At 31.0% G+C, this 19,615-nt stretch overlaps 2 protein-coding genes across 2 annotated transcripts; one reads left to right on the top strand and one right to left on the bottom strand.

Moving 5' to 3' along the window:
* Nucleotides 1-7,941: 7,941 nt before the first annotated feature.
* On the top strand, nucleotides 7,942-13,567 carry LOC113520616 (RNA-binding protein with serine-rich domain 1-A-like). Its single transcript, XM_026906002.3, has 7 exons — nucleotides 7,942-8,099; nucleotides 8,176-8,289; nucleotides 10,388-10,525; nucleotides 11,004-11,150; nucleotides 11,549-11,790; nucleotides 12,088-12,208; nucleotides 12,999-13,567. Coding segments are annotated over exons 1-7 (891 nt in total). The 5' UTR covers nucleotides 7,942-8,097; the 3' UTR covers nucleotides 13,126-13,567.
* Nucleotides 13,568-13,803: 236 nt separating this feature from the next.
* LOC113520618 (cell cycle checkpoint protein RAD17) lies at nucleotides 13,804-19,578 on the bottom strand. The gene is made up of 10 exons (XM_026906005.3): nucleotides 19,313-19,578; nucleotides 18,852-18,947; nucleotides 17,821-18,127; nucleotides 17,347-17,512; nucleotides 17,137-17,265; nucleotides 16,375-16,556; nucleotides 15,761-15,913; nucleotides 15,111-15,301; nucleotides 14,201-14,322; nucleotides 13,804-13,983 (listed from the first exon to the last, which is right to left on the bottom strand). Exons 1-10 carry the CDS (start codon nucleotides 19,328-19,330, stop codon nucleotides 13,851-13,853), a joined length of 1,497 nt encoding a protein of 498 aa, XP_026761806.2. The 5' UTR covers nucleotides 19,331-19,578; the 3' UTR covers nucleotides 13,804-13,850.
* Between the last annotated feature and the right edge of the window lie 37 nt (nucleotides 19,579-19,615).

Raw genomic sequence — 19,615 nt, 5'->3', positions numbered from 1 at the left:
GCTTGTTGTGGAGAGGGCGTTGTATGGATTTTAAATTTTTAAATAAAATCCTCATAGAAAACCTAAAATAGTCGTAGTTATATAGACTGAGGTGATCAGTTAGATGAAATCATCATTAGCTGATTATATAGATTTTTTTATATCACTGATGTGGCAAACAAGCATACGGCCCATCTGATGGTAAGTAGTTACCGTAACCTATGAACTCCTGCAATATTACGCACGCGTTGCCGACCCTGAAAAAACCTCTTTACCCCCCTTTTGAAGAACCCCATGCTCTTAGGAAAACCTCGACAGGGAGCTCATTCCATAACCTGAGTTTTCGTGGGAGAAAACATCTCTAAAACCGCGTTGTCCGCGACTGTAGGGTATGAGAGTAAACTCCCTGTCGATGGTGAGCCGTACAATGGTAGAAAGTGGCCGTAGGCATCATATTGAATAATACTTCTGAGCAGAATCCGTTGTATAAGCGGTAGAACACGCAAAGTGAGGCAAAATCTCTCCTAAGACTTAAGGCTTCGATACCGCTTGTAAGCCTGGGATAATCGATAATTCAAGACATAGCTCGTCATTGCACTGAGTCGAAGGATTCAAGCTAGTATTTAGAAAAAAAAATCCTTGAACGATTTATTTATTTCGCAAATACATACCTACTAGCGCACTGTCTATTTTTATACGACAAAATGTTAGTAGGGATTATAAAACGATTTTTTACCCACACAATGACCCGTGTCAATGAAGGTTCAGTTGTTACATTCATATCAAAATTTGGACGTAGGAGTCTCAACAAATAACGATGTATGTTATGAATATCCTAACCTCTCATCATTATTATACTAAATAGATACATCAATAGTAAGCTATTATCTATTTCTGTGGTAAGAAGTATGATATAATATTGTGGGTGCATGGTGCATGAGTGGAACTCCCAGTAGAGGTATACAAGCTTGTGACCAATTATCTCAAGTCAAAATCTTAATCCGGCTATCATAATCATCATTATTTCAGTCATTACCCGTCCACTGCTAGATGTAAGCCTCCCCCATAGACTGCCATAAAGAACGGTCCTGAGCCACTGACTCCCTGCAATGCAATTCAGGTCGTCGCTCTATCTAGTCGGGAGTCGTCTTACACTACGTTTGCCCGTACGCGGTCGCCACTCAAGAATCTTTCTTCCCTATCCCCCATTGCCACTTCGGCTTGCTTATCCTTCTTTTTTTTTATACAACTTAGAATGACAAACAAGCTAACGGCCCTTCTGGCTATGTCAGTTATTTTGGCTCTTTTGCGGATATCTACGTTTCGGACTCTATCACGAAGAAAGACTCCGAGCACACCCCTCTCCATAGCCCGCTGAGTAATTTGAAGCTTTTGCATACGGGCAATCGTGTAGAACCATGTTTCGATTCCATATGTCATCACTGACAACACGCACTGGTTAAAGACCTTCGTCTTCAAATTCTGTTCAATACAGCTATAAAACACTTTGATTTTCAGTAAATGGAAAATCGTGGGAAAACGCTTAAATACAATTTTTAAAAGTATTTTCCGTTTTTATTTATAAAAGGTAACCGACTCAAGTTGATGTTTAAAATGTTGTTAACAGAGTATATAATTACTCTGTTTGTGATTTTAAATTTCTGAATAAATTTCCAGTGATGGAATATATGTATATAGTAGATACTTTTAATCCGAGTGGGTCGAATACTAATACTACGTATTGATATTTTTTTATTAAATTTATGTTCATTTTTATTCCATTCTGAATAAAGTTGAAACAATTGTCGGAAACGGCAAAAACACAGTGAGCTAATTAAGTTCTCGTATGCATTCGTATATACATCATTGCCTATATAGACAACGACATATTTAAATCTAATAAACTCTGTAAAATGTAAATAGAATGTTAGCCATCAACCCCAAAATGCTCATGGCTCGAATCCAGAACTTCAAGATCGAGTAATCTAATTAAATTGAATACTCCTTAGTAACTACTATGAAAAGAAACTAAAGTGTATTTAATAATAAGTATTGAATGTTAGTAACTGCTGCCAAACCTAGCTCTTCTTTAGTTGTAAAATGTGTGTGTTCTATAGTCAAATCTGGCATTTCAATTGTTTGAGGAGCTTGCTCAACTTGTCGGATGTACTGCCGAACCCATAGTTTTAGAATTTTGTTTTATAGTGATAAGATAATAGTTTTATATGTACATATTTATTTTTATATAATATTATAATGCAAATTAATGCAATAATAAAACATAGTACTTTAGCACTATGTTTTTTTATGCAACTTAGAATGCCAAACAAGCTGATGGCCCACCTGATGGAAAGTGGTAACCGTCGTCTATAGACACGAGCAGCACCTTGGACAAAACAGAGTATACTGTTTCGCCCATGATGCCATGATACCCCCCATGTGTTGCCATTTCTGAGGACTCAGGTGTTTTTCCTCTGTACCCTGTAAATTCACTGTCATAACCCACTCTTCAAACCGAAATACAGCCATGTAAACACAACTGCTTCACGATAGAAACACGAATGAGACGGAGGGGCCTAAGCAAAGGACTTTTGTACAAAGTCTTCCTCTGGTAAATGTTTTATTATTGCATTCATTCGCATAATAATAATGTTTATAAATTAAAAAATAAAACAATCAGTTTTAAGTAAATTCATTGAATATTTTATGATCTACATTTTAGGACTTCTTGATAATAGGTGATTAACACAAAAAAAAAAAATTATCCGTGTTAGTATGGAAAACTTAAATTTTTGCATATTAAAACTAACGGTTTCACACTCATCCATAAAATCAGTACATACTCGTATATTATGCAATTATTGTTAGTATATATATGAGTTCTTTATTATTGTTCTAATACGAAATCTCTATAATTTTATTGATATATAACAGAACCCTAAAAAGACTTTTCATAAAAAGTAATAATTTTAGAATTATTAATTTCAGGTCCACTATCTTGTATGATAGTGGCGACAGATACCCGTGCTTGATAATTGTTTTCTAAGTGTAATAAAACATGTTTTGCTGTGAAATTGATCCCCGGATTATTGCGTGCTTATTATTAATATCACTGTTCACGGATATAGGTCGAATATAATAATAGTGTTATTGAAAAATATTCATGAGTTTGTATGAAAAAGCTGTTAACCATAAAGGCCCGCTATCGGAACAGGATTACTTCGCTTACACAAATCTACATAACCGTGTGAAAAAATACACATTTACGCATCTAACATTTGAATATTATAAAGCAGTTTCTTATACATTGTTAAATTGTTTTGTAGCTAATGGTTAAATAAAATTGTTATTTTATGATAAGATAAAAAAAGTTTTTGTTTTATAATAACGACGTAAGTTCATATTTTATATTTATTCCTTGCTTTTTCTTATTTTTATAATAATGATTAAATTGCCTTAAACATTTATATGTATGTATATAAATACATATATTGCTTAGGGATCGAACTTAAACCATATGATAGTGGGACAATTGCTGCCCGTCTTACAGTTCATTTGAATAAAAAATCTATGTACAAATTGGTATTTACCTAGTTACTAGATGGATACAAACATATCTTTACTAATACTTTAATTGTGAAAATGAGTTTGTTTCTTACCTCTTGGCGCTTAAACGGTTCAACCTATCGTAATGAAATTTTATATACACGTGATATTTGGAATGGAAAAGGACATAGGCTACTTTATATCCGGGTCACGAAAAATATTTATTTGGGTCGTTGGTATATATAGATTGCCACAAAATGAGTTATTGAATATCCCTGATAAATTTGTTAGATTACCAGGTTAAGGCCAAGTTTGGGCCAAATCCATCAGGCTCTTAAAATAAGTTCGTATTTCAAAGTTATTGTGCATGAGGCTACACCCGTTTAATACCGTAATTTCGTAACAACATATATGCCTATAATGTAGTTAATTATAAACGTAATCTTATCTCAAATTACCCTCGAAATATCTTTGTATATTTATTTTTAGTCTATACCTAAAAATATTTAACTGAAAATTAATAAATAATATACTTATGTAAATTTAGATTACTACATAACAATTAATCTTTATTTGTTAATCGATTGTTATAGTTAAAATAATATAGATTTTTTTTGAAAAATCTATTTTAATAATATTATTTTTGTTAAGTTACGGTTGATATTGTGTAAAATATATCTTGCCAGTTATAGAAAGATATCATTTTAAATAAAATATTTTCTTTTTTAAATATGTTGCCAAGCTACTATGCTCATAGTCATAGACATAAACGGCATCTGGACATCATACATTATACTTTGTCATATACGATACCGCTCATGCATTGCCATTCCTGTGGAATATCTTACATAGACATAATAGTCTTTTAACCCTATAATTTCATCGCCATATATTTTCCTTATAATTTATTCAAAAGCACGAGCACAAATATAACACACTGAACATGTCTAAAATTATGTCTAGCACTATAAAAGTCCGAATTACGGTAAATCTATTTTTTTATACTTATATCAGAAACGTGACAAATTTAAGAAAAAAATAGACAGAACAATAAATTTGCATATTGGTCAGAAAAATAGGTTTAGTTTAAGATACAAAAACGATCTTGTTTTTATAAAATTGACAATTATCAACTTATATTGGTAGAATTACTCAAGATTTACTGATAAAATTTAAGATTTACCTATATATAAGATTTACGTATGTAAGTAGCCGGTTTTTGTACAGTTTCAGTCAGGTATATTTGTCTTATATTCGCAGACAGCGGACAAAATTGAGTTTAATAACTAGCGAACTGGATACGAACATAAACAAGAAAGTATGAATGGCAGTTATCGTCAATAATTTATCGATGGCGTATATTAAATATTTTGGTAATATATTAATATGGAAATGAGAAAAGAATGAAATGAGAGTAGGTGGGGGCTCATAAATGCAACACGGGCAGCCCAGTGGAGCTAATGTGTCGGCCGTGTCGCCCAGCGAGGGGGCTATAGCGGATCATTTGGGCCACTCAACGGCTGTTAGTTATAGAACGGCAAAACTACGCAGCTATGCAGCCTCTGTTTTTGTTTATTGCAATTAATGATTCATATAATTTTAGAGAATACTGATATAGCCGTTACAATAGCCAGATGATGGCACATCTGGCCTTGAATGTATCTTAAAAATTAAAATTTAGAATTGAATTGGAAATATTTTTATTTAATTACACTTTTTATAATCTCTTTCAAATTGTCATTTTTGTCATTCTATTGTTGGCTACAGGATGTTATATAGTGGGAAGATCCTGCAAGAAACTACAGGTACTGTTTTCATTTCACTTATTTACAGGATACTTTTACATTTGTATGGGTATTGTGATTATAATTTTTTTTATACAAATTAAAATGGCAAACAAGCTGACGGCCCACCTGATGGTAATTGGTAACCGTCACCTATAGACATGAACAGTACCATGGATATAACAGAGTATACTGTGTCGCTCATAAAACCCCTCATATGTTGCCAATCTTGAGGACTAGAGTGTCACGATTCTGTACCTTGTAACTAGCACTGAAAGCTATTTACCTACTTATATGTATTCTTAGATTACTTATGTATTATTCAGTTTGAAATTGATAGTTACTTTTGGCGAGAGGCACATGTACAGCAAGGTCGGCATAATTTTCACAGAAAAGTTAGTACGTTCCTGAAATTTAAAAGTGACTAGTTTTAAAGTGTATTATACTATTAATTGTACTGTGGTATTATTAAGTATAATATAAATTAGTGTCATTTATAGATACGGTTGAAGTAATAAAAATATAATAGTAATCGTATCTTCTAAGTAGTAATCCTATGGTTCATTGAGAGAAACTGTCTTAAGGCGGAGGAAAGGATTGTTAGTAATGCGGACTACCAGTCCCATTGCTAATAATATGTTCTCTCAGGTCGACCTCCACATGGTCACTCACATATACATCGACGGGCTAACTGAACTGTCTTTTCATTCTGGCCTATCACTGGTACCCCGCCAGCGTATATTGTTAACTTAGGCGGAGTTAAATTTCATTAAAAAAACTGTCTTAGGGCACAGCTTTACTTTACCTACTAGTACTTAAGGTAAATACGCCGTATGCACCATTATTATGCATATTTGTGCATTAACATTTATTTTATTAATTTATTAATAAAACAAATGTTTTTATTATTTATATAATTATATTATTATATAAATTATTTTATTTTAATAATAAAAACACCTTATTTTATTAATAAAAACCTTTTATAAATCTATTTTAACTATTACACTGTTTTGCCAGTTTCTTTCAAATAAGAAATTAAATCAAAAGAAAGAGAAACACTTTAATAACTAAAATAAGGTTAGACGTTTTTGTTAATAAGGGATAAATAGATAAATAAAATAATAGCGCGTATAGAATAAAATAATAAAAGAGCACGAAAAATCGCCTCTTGAATATTTGCACAGCAATGTTTTAATATGAACTGTCTGATATCAGACAACATATCTGAGAGTTCTTCTTTTAGATTCTTCTATTGTCTAATCATGTGCTCAGTTGAAAGACAGAGTAAACCGCTTTACTTAATACTTTATCGTACACACTAATTATATATAAAAAATAAAACAGAGGTAAACAAATATACAAAGGAAAATTTAGACCTAAAAGAATTCTTTTCCAGCAAACCCAAAGTGGAAAGGAGCATCAATGTCACCTTAATTAATAGATATTAAGAACATTAGGTAAGCTGTGAGCCAAATTTTAGATGGATTGTAAATAGATTCAGATTTTAATATTGGATCAATTTGATTTGAACTTAAATATCAATAAATAATAATCTAAGCGTTAAATATATCAAATGCTGTTATGTTAATTTTAACCTTGGTACTTGAATGTTTTGACATTTAGGTATATATGGAATACTTATACTATAAATTCAATTTAAAATAGAATCTAGAGAGAGAGATTTTGAATTAACGGTGGTATGGGATTCCATGTGTTCTATGTTTTCGCTGGCAGAGAACATTTTAAATAATCAGTCAGAAATCTTAAAAATATTAGAAAATATTCAAATGTTTTTAAAAATTAACAGATAATTGCGATGTTGCCACACTTCTGTAAGTAAAACTTAAGTACGCTCTTAAATAATGTAATAATTAGTTAATTACATGTTTACGACTGAAGTCGTTTTTTTCCGTAGGAATATATATTAGTCAATATTTTTAAACCCTGTCGTAAAATGAGGAGTATTATAAGTTTGGTGTTTCTGTGTGTCTGTTCGTGGCCTCGTAGTTCCTAAACGAGTTGTTCAAATTATGATATTTTTTTTTTTAGATTGTTAACGTGATCGGGATGGTTCTTTGCATAATTCATAAAAATTTACATTTCAAGATCTTAGAAGCTCAGAGATTATTTAAAATTTTCATTTTTTTTACAACACAGGGGGCAAACGAGCATGCGGCTCATTTGATGGTAAGTGACTACCGCCGCCCATGATCACCCACAACACCAGCGGCATTACAGGTGTGCTGCTGGCCTTTTAAAAAGGAATATACTCTTTTCTTGAAGGTTTTTATATTATTATTTATTATATATTATTATTTACATTTTATATTATTATTATTTACAATTTTATATTATTATTTACATATTGTGCACAAATTAAAAAATTAATAAAGCTGTATAATAATATAACTTTGTAGCAAAACTAGAACAGAAAAATGTATGGACGCCGGTCGGACGGATTATTGTTGCCAACTTAGAACTTAGCCTTTTAGCCCATTTAATTTCGTTATACCTACAAGTTCTGTATTTGATTTGATAGAAATTTTATTGAATGATGTAATTATTTTAACTTATCACTTATATATTATATATATATATATATCAATTATATACGATAAAAGTTTGGACAGTTCCATCCCCTTTTAAATTCGATTTAACCCGAAAACACAAAATGGAGTTGGCAATTCTAGGCCAGACGCGCTTGTGTTATTAGATTTGTATCCTTCTTTTGATTATTCATGCAAATATAAAACTATTTACGTTACAATATTAATGAAATAATAACATGTAAGTAATACTTGATTAAAAATTTCATAACTAGTCTTCTTGCCAGTCCAGTAAAATTATTTGGTTTCATTTTAAGGGCACGTAATAAGTCACCATCAGCTTCGTCGGATAAAGAGAAAAAGAAAATAAATAAAGAGAATAAAAAGAAGAAAGGTGATTCGGGATCCAGTAGCAGCGATAGTAGTGGAAGGTATTGTACTAAATTGTTGAATATATCTAAAAGTGATTTTAGTTATGGTACAAGTATAGGTTATGTTAGTCGTGTACCCGTCTAAATAATTTCAAGCTGGCCCGCTTTTAGAGGTCTAAAATACATTAAAAGATAAAGAAGCAGATATTGAATTTTATATAAAATTTAAAGAAAAATAATTTCCATTCTATAATAAAAATTCTTGAAAAGTGTTTATCTAAATCATTACCAAACTGCATATAAAAACTAATATAACACTGCTTTAGTTTACTTTAAATTTAGTATATTTGGCAAATATCTGGGAGATAGTTCAGAATACTCAAGTTAGAGACAATAAAAAAGTTAATTGACTTAACTGTACATTTAATGAATGATTATGGAATGCTAATCTCAACTGCACTATTGGTATACACTGGCGAGGTACCACTGAGAGATGATAGGTTAAGATGACACACGTCACTTGGTCATTGTGATGAATTCAACAATAAATGGTTATGATGGTTTCTGGATCAGTACTGTATGGAGGTAGACCTAATAGGGTATATTTTTATAATGGCTGAAAATGGAATGTTAACCCTGCTCGCAGGATATGGTGTTGGTGTCTGCTGGCAGGGCACCAGTGAGGGATGATAGGTGAGGATGAAGTGAAAGGTTAGTTTAGTTAGCCCCTCATAACAACTTAAACTATAAATCTATCATAAATGGTTACCAGGGGGAACTGAAAGGAGGTCGACCTGATAGAGTATATTGTTAGTAACAGGGATGCTAATCCCCATTACTAACAATCCCGTCTCTCTCCCCCCTTTTAGGGGAATTGTAACCCCTTCTACACTATCAGTATAAACTGGTAGGGCACCAGTGAGTAGTAGAGTGAATTAGTTAGCCCATTGTGATTAATTAACCACTATGATTTCCAGTCAGGTTGACCTGTATGCCCCCTGGAAATCATTGTGTCATAACAGCCCCTTCTTTCCAATAGGGTATATTGCTAGCAATAGGATTGCTATCTTATTGTTAATAATCCTTTTTTCCTTAGCAATTGACTGTATTAACATATTGTTATAAATCCAATAGTAATATGCTCTGTCAGGGGAGGTGTGATTGTTAGTAATGTGGACTACCATTTCCATTGCTAGATATATCAAGTCACATCCCCCCCTCCCCCCGAACCATCATGCTAAATTCCTGGTGTATTTATCAGGATGGGCTAGCTGATCTGCCTTTTCATTCACATCATCTCTCAAACAGGGTGATCATTTCATTATCATCTATTAAAAAAGAACCTAATGTTATAGAGGAAAAGGTATTGTTAGTAATGGAGTCAAACAGGTACATTACTAATAATATAACAGGTTTTTTTTATCTGGTTCTTCTGAAAATAGTTAATTCTGAATGTAGTTATTTCTTGGAAATTTAATTTTCACCTATTATCCCTCATTGTGATCTGCTAGCAAATACCAATAGCACAGGTGTGGTTAATATTTTAATCTTCTAAAAACATTATTATTCCGAAATATTTAATAATATAAATATATAATTACTAGTCATAATGTGGGCTTTGTGTGAATCGTTATATAAGGTTTCTTATGTTTTAAGATAGGCATTCATCCATGTTTCAAAGCATCCATGTTTCTTTGATTTAAATCCCTTTGGTAGTTTTTGTGTGAAAGAGTAAATAACATCTATCCATCCAGTGGAAACTTTCACATTTATAATAGTATTTAATAGGAAGTGTTATAATTGAAGTTTATCTTGCTTTGTATAAATATAAATACTAGACTTAATAGGTGTATCACTTGGAGTAAAAACTTGTGTATTGATTCATCATCATCATCAAATCAAAGCCTTTAACTATCCACTGCTGAACATAAACAGTCCCCTTGTGTGGTTTTGCCGGTAGCTGCTATGTTTGACAGGCAGATTAGCAACTGCAGTTAGGCTTTGTAAATGTTTTAAGAGGAAAGCTGCTGCCCATCCCTCACCCTCCCTTAATCGTCTCTTACGACACCTACAGGAAAGGAAGGAGTGGCCTATTCTATGCCAGGATCGCATGGCAAAAGTATATAGAATATTTTATACTTATTGAAATATTTTTCAGTTCATCAGAGAGCAGTTCGTCACGATCATCTTCACATTCATCATCAAGTAGTTCAGGCAGCTCCTCTCGATCGTCTTCATCTTCAAGTTCTTCTAGTAGTAGCAGCAGTAACCATGATCGTACAAGACCAAAGAAGAAGTAAGTAGTTAAAAAAAGAGGAAATTCTAATTACTATGAATATTCTGCCTAAATGTTGTTTTTACATAAATTAATAAATATTGGTTATGTGCAAACGACAAACACATAAGTAGTATAAATGTAACAGACATGAAGTACAAAATAAGAATAACATAAATAGGTTTTATAGACATTGGTATCTAATATTATGTATACCTGGTATGGACACAGATCTATATACTAATGATAAATAATTTTGACTATATTAAACTTTTTTGTGAATACTAATGTTTGTATTTTTAGGTATTATTAAAGGTAGAGCATGTATTGCATAACTATTCTGTCAGATGATCAAGTTCTGTAAGTTTTACATTTTTGTGTTGATAATAATAAAAGTCAAAATCATCGCCTTCAAGTTGGCAAGTTGAAAATTCTAATATAATCGGAAATTATATTACCTACTTGTTTATTAGAAAAATAATATTTTAACTTGTTTCAGAACTGGCGATGTTCATAATAAAAGTCCTATAAAGGATAGACGCGAACCAGATAGGGATAAAATAAGAGACAGATCGCCTTTGGGTGATAAGAAGAAATTATCAGCACCACCTAACGATAAAGTAAAAACCAAGGACAAGCATGACAGGTAAAGTTTAGCAAAAACTCTAACAATAAAATTTTACGCTAAAATTGATACAGGATATTTCAATTTGTTGGAGATACATATATGGCAATATGACATTTTCATTAAAAGTCAGCATATTTACCTGAGCTTGCAAATTATTTTTAGATTTTATTTGGATACAACAAATTCATATTTACTATATATATATATATATATATATATATATATATATATATATATATATATATATATATATATATATATATATATATATATATATATATCAATTTGCCAAACTGTGTCATGCCCTTTATTAGCAATAAAGGGTAGTATGATATGAAGTACAATTACTTTATGTATGTAACTTTTATGTATGTATACAACTAGAAATATAAAATCATAATCTTTTTGTTATTCAGATCACCAGCACGTAAAAAGCGCGAACGTTCCCCTCCCCCGAGACCAACACGTATCCATATTGGAAGGCTTTCATTAAATGTAACTCGGGATCATATACATGAAATATTTTCGACATATGGTAGTGTGAAGGCTGTAGAGTTCCCAATGGATCGACTGCATCCCCATAATGGACGTGGTTATGCTTATGTGGAATTTAGCAATCCGGATGAAGCAGAAAATGCAATGAAACACATGGATGGAGGTCAGCATCTAAAAACTAAGCACTTAACAATAAAACTTACATTATTAATAATTCATTAAACAAATTACAAAAACATCTGCTGTTTATGATAAGTATGAGGTTTAGGTAGCTTGGTACACCACCAGTGCATACATTTTTGTTTATTATTCTATATTTAACTGATAAAGAAAAATCTAATACGTAAAAGAATTTTTGGAATTAGTCAAGATCTGTGTTTATCCATTACAGAAAAAAATAGAATATTTCCTCTTTATAATATTAATTTAGATAGAAAAATATATTGTTTGATTTCGTTAGGACAAATCGATGGGCAAGAGATCACCGCGGCTCCGGTGTTGGTGCCATCGCGGCCCCGGCGACCGTCACCGCGCCTGCCGCCGCCGCGACACGCGCCGCCTCGACGACACTCTCCACCAAGGTATACCAGATGTAGTACCAGAGAATGCTTCCCTCACATTTGAAGAAGTGGTGTCTAATTTTTGACATAAATATAGGTAAATATGCTTTACCTATATTTATGTCATTACCTATATTTGTAATCACAAGGAACGGTCAAAAGCCACCTGAATTGAGATCGCCACTTTATGTAGTGGGTTCATCACATGACAATGTTTCAGATTCTCAAAGATTAAACTATGTTAATGGAAAAATAAAGGAGAAGTAATGACTTTTAGAACAATGATGAAATAATTCAGTATGAAATGTGTTTTCCGCTCTCAAGCAATATGTTAATTGTAGAGTTCAATTTAAATGCGAACTCAATATCTTACACTCGTGAACGATATTAATATGTGGAGTACTTATTGATAAAATTAAGAGTAATCAATAATACATATAAAGAAAATTTTTTTCGAGGCTCTATTCTCAAAAATTAATTTGATGGTTCAGTGAAACAATGCATGTATGTAATCACAGAGAACTAAACATAAACTAGTTTTAACTCAATTGTAAATGGTCAATTGTAAATGTAAATTTGATACTTTGTTTGTAATGAATACACTCAAAAACTAAACCAATTTTTTAAACTCTCACATATAGAAAGCTACATTATTAGCAAGTAACATTAGGCTATACATTATTTTCGAAAATTGTATTTGCCTATGCGAAGCCGGGACGAGATCGGATGGGACGGAATTAAATAACATTTATATTTAGAGGGTGAATGAGATTTAGAATGGACCCTTATGTGTTTGTTGTGTATTATGCAGGTACCGCCGCCGCAGCCCGCCGGCGCGCCGCCGCTCGCCGCCACGTCGCCGCCGCTCGCGGTCGCGATCACCACGCGCGGCACCCCGCCGCCGCCGCTCCAGGTCCTCCTCCTCCTCCTCCCGTTAACTCCTCCACACAAACATACACGTGACCACTCATATACACAACCATATACATACAATCACAGATACACACAAATACAACAGCAATATAATAGCTATTCTAAGGAGATCATCATTCATTAACCCCAATGATCAATTCCAGAAACATCTGGGAGGTAAGTATTATCCGTTTCCTGTATTTTATCTGAAAATTTATATGATCTGCAAGGTAGTAGAGGTTCTGAGGTAAGTAGTGTTCTGTCGGTTTATGTGCAAGGAAGTCGTGTTTAACCGATATTAATGGGACGTTTTTGTTACAAAAGCTTGCAAAATGGAAACGCAACATAATGGGCGGTCGTGCAGATGGACGAATTCACATAAAATAGTGAACTGTTAATGTAATTAATATTATTTTATTATTTGTAAACCAGAAGATTCTTGACTTTGTCAATAAATTGTAATAGTAATTTGATCTTTTTATTTTGGTTCCCAGATCTAAAGTTCCTGTTCCAATTGCAACTAATAATAAGGCTTAAAAGCTATCCAAGTTTCTGACATTTTGTATTACATTTAATAAATTAAGCAAATGTATACCTGATACCTGATGTTTCTTTAATATAGATCCTGCCTATTAATGTTTCATTAATATCATGTTTTATATAATTTCCTATCGATGACCTATTTTCAGTAATAATTTGTCTAGTTGATAATTTATTATTTTATTTATTGACAGATGAGGTTTTGTACAAATTATAAATGTATAGATATATTATTCAGTTCTGATGAGTTGCATCCAATTATTTTGCTGTAGGTCTGATAATCCATAACCAGCACCTTCCCTTTATATAAATAATTTACATCAAGCCGTAATTCTTGAGGTGACCTAAAATATTAAGGCAATATGAAAGCCCATTTAAAACAATTTTAATAATAAAAATCTTAATAAAATTTGTATGTAACTAAGTAATAATTTTCCTTTTAAATAAAAAGAAAACAATATCTGGCCTAAATGTAATGAAGAAAATTCATTGTAACATAACTCATAAGAAATCATGAAAAATAACAAAAAAAAAAAAAAAATCTAATATTAACTGACTTACGGGTATTGAACTTTCATATTCTTTGGTCCTCTTACAGGGTTCCATGCTGATATAGGGGCTTTGTTTGCTAGCATTATGCCAGCCACTGCAGTATATAATCCATATTCTTGGCACATTTTTTCCTGTTGACACAAATAAATGTTTTATAAAATTATTTTCATTTCTAATTAATATCTTAGAATAGAGAGGTCTCCAGATGACTGCTGGAAGTGGATTATTCAAGAGATCCCGTAAGAGCTCACTCGTGAAACTTATTTACTTATTAAGCACATTGCAGATTTATTCTTGGGCTATAAAGTAATATAGTATGAATGGCTCTGAATATGTACACAGATGTAAAAAATTGTTGATATGAATTTCTTAGTAAAAATACGGTATTAGTAAAATAAACGACGCACGTAGAATTGCAGCAGTCGTGTAGCCTACGTCTTGGTAAACAAAAATAAAATATAGAGGTTTAGCAACGATAGAATTCAATACTAGTAGGGAAAAGATTGTTTTTTTCTTTAACATATAAAAACCATTATGACAAGTACAAGATATAAGAATTTAATTTCACTTGTAGACAAATTCAATTAAATTCTTTTCCAAAAGAAAACGAAGAATGACAAAAAGTTCTGATTATATAATAATATAATAACCGCTGAACTATCTTAGAATGATAATAACTTTGATTTCAATCTGTATTAAATGATATTTTTTAAGTTTAAATTTTTTGAAATTCATAAAATTTACTCCAACGATGCCATTTTAATTTGGACGAGTGATGCTGCCATTTTCTTTTTTTTTTTGCAGAAAAAGGGAAACAATATTTATAATGTAGTGTATGTATTTGCAAAATATTTTGTCGTTTGTCGGCGTGTTCGTGATTAAAAAAGTTTTTGCGTAACAATTTATACTCGTAACTTACTCTCCATTCTGCTAGCATAAAGTCGGCATCACTGAGTGCAGACGCAGCTTTATCAGTGTGATCTGAACATGAGAAATGAGGTAAATAATTCTCTTCTAAAAAGTTTACAAAAGAAGAAGGTTGACTCAAAAATTGTTCAATCACATCCTTTGGAGAGTGTGTTAATTGTTTGCCTTTTTCTGTAAAAGCCACTGTAAGAAAAAACACAATATTAATATTGACATTAATAAAAAAAAAAATATTAACTACATTTTAGTAGCTTGTCTATAAAAAAAAAATTTGTAAACAAGCCGTTTTGTAATTTTTTGTTACATTAAATATTCCACATTTCAGTAGCTTAATACCTAGTTAATAGTCGAATATAGGGGGGAAAGGGATTGTTAGTAATGAAGACTGAGAATCCCACTGCTAGTAATATACCCAACCAGGTCGACCTCCTCGTGGTTCTCCCTAGAAACTATCATGGTTAATTCCTGATGAACTCATCATGATGTGCTGACCTGTTTTCATTCTCATCTATCACCCTTCACTGGTGCTTCGCCAGCGTATTCCGCTAGCGCAGGTGGGGTTACTATACCATTTTCACCCATAAAAAAAGTCAAATATATAACTATTGAATTGTGAACATTCATAATATATATAGAAAATACCTTTAGGATTGAGTACTCTACCAACACCATGTAAAATGTTCACAGTTTGGTCTTTACCAAGTGATAGAAATTTACTGGAATTCTTTTTCTTTTTTGTTTTACTTTTAGTTTCTTTTTCTATTACAATACTTGTTTCTAAATCCATGTTTGAACCTGCAAAATAAGATTAATTAACTGATTACTAATATATTATAGAACTTCTGGTAATATAGTCAGGTAATAGTAGTGATTGATTACCTGACTATTCCGAGTGTTGATAGTAATTAATGTTAGCAGAATTAAAATAATTCTAATCAACTAACCAGTAAAAAATAAAAGTAACATATAAGTCAGAATATAACGAACTATAAGCTCATGTTACATTTATACACAATATAAATTTTTATTATACTATTAGAAGTCGATTCTATTATTAAAAAGATGAAATGGTCATTTTAGGGCTTAAAGGCCGACAATTACTATGAATAAGGTATAGAGATGAACTTTCTTATAGGGTGACCTACTTTTTGATTATCAATTTTCAAGAGGAGAACATTTCTGGTTGAAATAAGAGGTATATAGTTATTTCCGTAAGATTTTTATATACTAAAAATATAAATAGAAAGATGAATAACCTTTTAGACATGCGAAGTGTAAATTTAAGACCGCCGATCTTACATCGCCCGCTGAAGAGTTTACAACACAATCTATCATATCTGCTGTAGGAACATTATATACCGCCTTATGTTTCTTACTTATTATTTCTGATACTCGTTTTAACGCAAATTTTAAACCTGTTGTAGATATGCTGTTGAACCTGAAATTAATATTACTTTTTATTATTGTGAATTTTTTTTTATTATATGTATTGCCACCTGTTTTAAGATTTCCTTGTTTTCAACCGACTTCAAAAATAAGGATGTTCTAAATTCTTTTTTTTTGTTACCTTATAATTCAATCAGTTTTAAAGCGATTTGAAAAATTACTTTTTTATCTGAAATAACAAATTGGTCCTATAGTTTACTTTTTAAATCAAAATAACTGAATTTTTTACATTTGAAGTAAATATTATTGTGTGACACAATCTTTATTTATCATTGTCAGGTTTGATGCATTAAGTACCAATCTTTAAAAATTTCTAATTATAATGTTTAAATTACCTTTTTATTATTTGTGTTGGAAACGTGTTTAAAAATATTCTCAATATCAATTGATAAATGCCAAAATATTTTAAAAATCTTAATTTTTGTATATATTTTATCCATAAAATTGTTTGTATAAATATCTTGTAACTGTACATAAATATAAAAATAAGCAAGCCACAAAAAAACATTAATAGTAAGTCTAATTTGTATTAAGAAAATCATTTAAAACATATAATTTATTAACATACTTACATAATATGATGTATGTGAAATTGTTCCTTTAAGCTTGGAGTAAAAAGATTCAATGCTGTATTCTTTGTGTCTGAATGAGTTTCTGAACATATAAATACTATTGGTGATTTGGCTCTGTATTTATATTGCCTAAAATATATTTTTGCATTTAGAAATAACATTGCTGTACTTTATATAGTAATAAAAATTATTACTTCTTAATAAACTTACTGCAAAACATCTGTGAATTCTGATGGTGTCCTTATAAAAGTATTTGGAAAATCCTCGACTATTACTAATTTTCTATCATTGTTGTCTAGTAATGAGGTAAAATTGGCAGCTTTTATGATGAACTCTAGAAACTTTGTTGATTGTTTTTCTTTAAATTCATAGTCACCTAACAAGATAATAAAGGATATTGTTATGCAGGAATATTTATTTTTCATTAGAAATTAAAGCAATATTAAATTCAGTAAATGAAATATTTACGTAAGAAATTTATTTAACAATATATATATATATATATATAGACCTGCATTAAATCAGCTTTATTTGGTCTATTCAAATTTATTAATGGAAGGCATATAGGTTCTTCTGTTTACTCTGACTTGAGATTTTTATTCTTTTATTCTAAGTTGTATATAAACAACAGGCAACATCTATTTTTATAATTTTGCTGACATTGACATGAAGAAACAGTCTTACCATAATCAGAAGGCATATCAATATCCAGTGGTGTAATCCATTCTGTAACTTTAATGTTATGTTTGGCTGCAAGTATGGAAATTGTAATTGTCTTCCCAGAGCCCACTGGACCTGTCATGAGTAGTATGTCACTCTGATTTTTCCCAGCACAAGATTTTAACCATTCTTCCACTTCCTGTATTTTTTTATTATGGATAGCTAAATCTTCAACTATTACAGGATCAAAAGTTTTCATCCAATTTTTATCATTAATATTTACTGTTCCATGTCCATAGTCAGATTTTTCAATTTTAGAAATGGCCACTTTCTGTAGTTGGTAAAAAGTTATGTATGTAAGTATATTATAAACTTTAAATTGGAAAGTTACCACATACAAACTTAATTAATTAATGGGATAATATGTAAAACAACCTATATAATAATACTATATATAAAATTTGAATTTGATATTAGACTGCATGCAATGTCTGTGTGAGTACTACCTAACCAAACATCCAGGGGGGAAAGGGATTGTAAGTATAGGAAACTGAGAATCCCATTGCTAGCAATATACCCAACTAGGTCAACCTCCTCGCGGTTCCCCTGGAAACTATCATGGTTAATTCCTGATGAATTCATCATGATGGGCTAACTGGCCTGTTTTCATTCTCATCTATCACCCTTCACTGGTGCTCCGCCAGCGTATCCCATTAGTGTAGGCGGGGTTACCATATTATTTTTAACCGGCAAAAAAATCAAACAGCCAGTGATTTTTGTGTAATGCATGCATAGACTGTTTAGTTACAGTTTGATATATTGATAAACATCTATACATGTATTTGTAGATGTTAGTTTATATTACTTTAAAAATGAATTTTTGTAGTCTAATATATACTACTTCACTTAATGAAAATAAAATTATAATAAATTTTAGGGCAGCTTCCATGGGTGTAGACATAGTAGTACTTCAGAAACAACCCAACTGGTACATATTTTAATGTTTGTATTTTATATATTATATAGTATAGTATATATAGTATTATATGTCTTACCTCCTCTAATAACATATTTTCAGACTGCTTAGGATTCTTTATGTTCTTTTTTTGTGGTTCATTTTCATCAAATTCAAAATTACACCATTTTCTTACCTTGAAAAGTGTTATTGCATTAAAGAAAAAGTGATGAGTATATATAAATCATATCGTTATAGTCGTAGAATACTGATGGATCTGACAAATATTACATATAAAGACCTGTCAGTATTCTACGACTACCACGATATATATGAAATTATATTAGGTAAAAACTCGAATTAAACAATATTGTAAAAGTAAACTGTTCAAGGAAACAATAATATAAACTTGTGAAAGAGTGCTACACAATGAATTTGAATTTTTTATATAGTTATATTTATGAAAATTGGTGAATATTAGACATGACAGGCAAAGTAACAATAAGGGAAAGTAGCGACTAAAATTCTAGAAAAGTAAATTTGAATGAATTTCAACTATACCTTTTGGATTGAACTCATTGTTATTAAATATGATTAGTATGTGAATAGTAATTGTCCTTAAGGATATTCAGTAACATTAATTTTTTATTCAATATATTATATATTATATTATAAAATGAATATTATATTTATCCTTTACTAACTCTTATCTGAATATCACACATTAAAAAGACTATGTTCAAAGGTCTGAATATTTATTTTAAAACCTATTCTTATCATAATATTCAAACACATCTAATAGATGTTATTTAAAAAAATGAAAATGTTTAAATTAAATTTGACATATATTAAAAATAACAGACT

This window comes from Galleria mellonella, unplaced genomic scaffold (genome assembly GCF_026898425.1).
Source record: "Galleria mellonella isolate WM207_F2 unplaced genomic scaffold, CSIRO_AGI_GalMel_v1 utg36, whole genome shotgun sequence".
Classification (NCBI taxonomy): Eukaryota; Metazoa; Arthropoda; class Insecta; order Lepidoptera; family Pyralidae; genus Galleria; species Galleria mellonella.
Note: the sequence above shows the minus strand (reverse complement) of the source record. Positions and strands in the feature narration are given on the sequence as shown.

Excerpts from the sequence above, each read along its gene's own strand:
- LOC113520616 (XM_026906002.3), top strand. Across the intron at positions 8,290-10,387 it reads AGCAGCGATAGTAGTGGAAG|TTCATCAGAGAGCAGTTCGT; the intron begins GTATTGTACTAA and ends AATATTTTTCAG. Across the intron at positions 10,526-11,003 it reads CGTACAAGACCAAAGAAGAA|AACTGGCGATGTTCATAATA; the intron begins GTAAGTAGTTAA and ends AACTTGTTTCAG.
- LOC113520618 (XM_026906005.3), bottom strand. Across the intron at positions 17,513-17,820 it reads TGATATGCCTTCTGATTATG|GTGACTATGAATTTAAAGAA; the intron begins GTAAGACTGTTT and ends TTATCTTGTTAG. Across the intron at positions 15,914-16,374 it reads ACACTTCGCATGTCTAAAAG|GTTCAAACATGGATTTAGAA; the intron begins GTTATTCATCTT and ends CTTATTTTGCAG.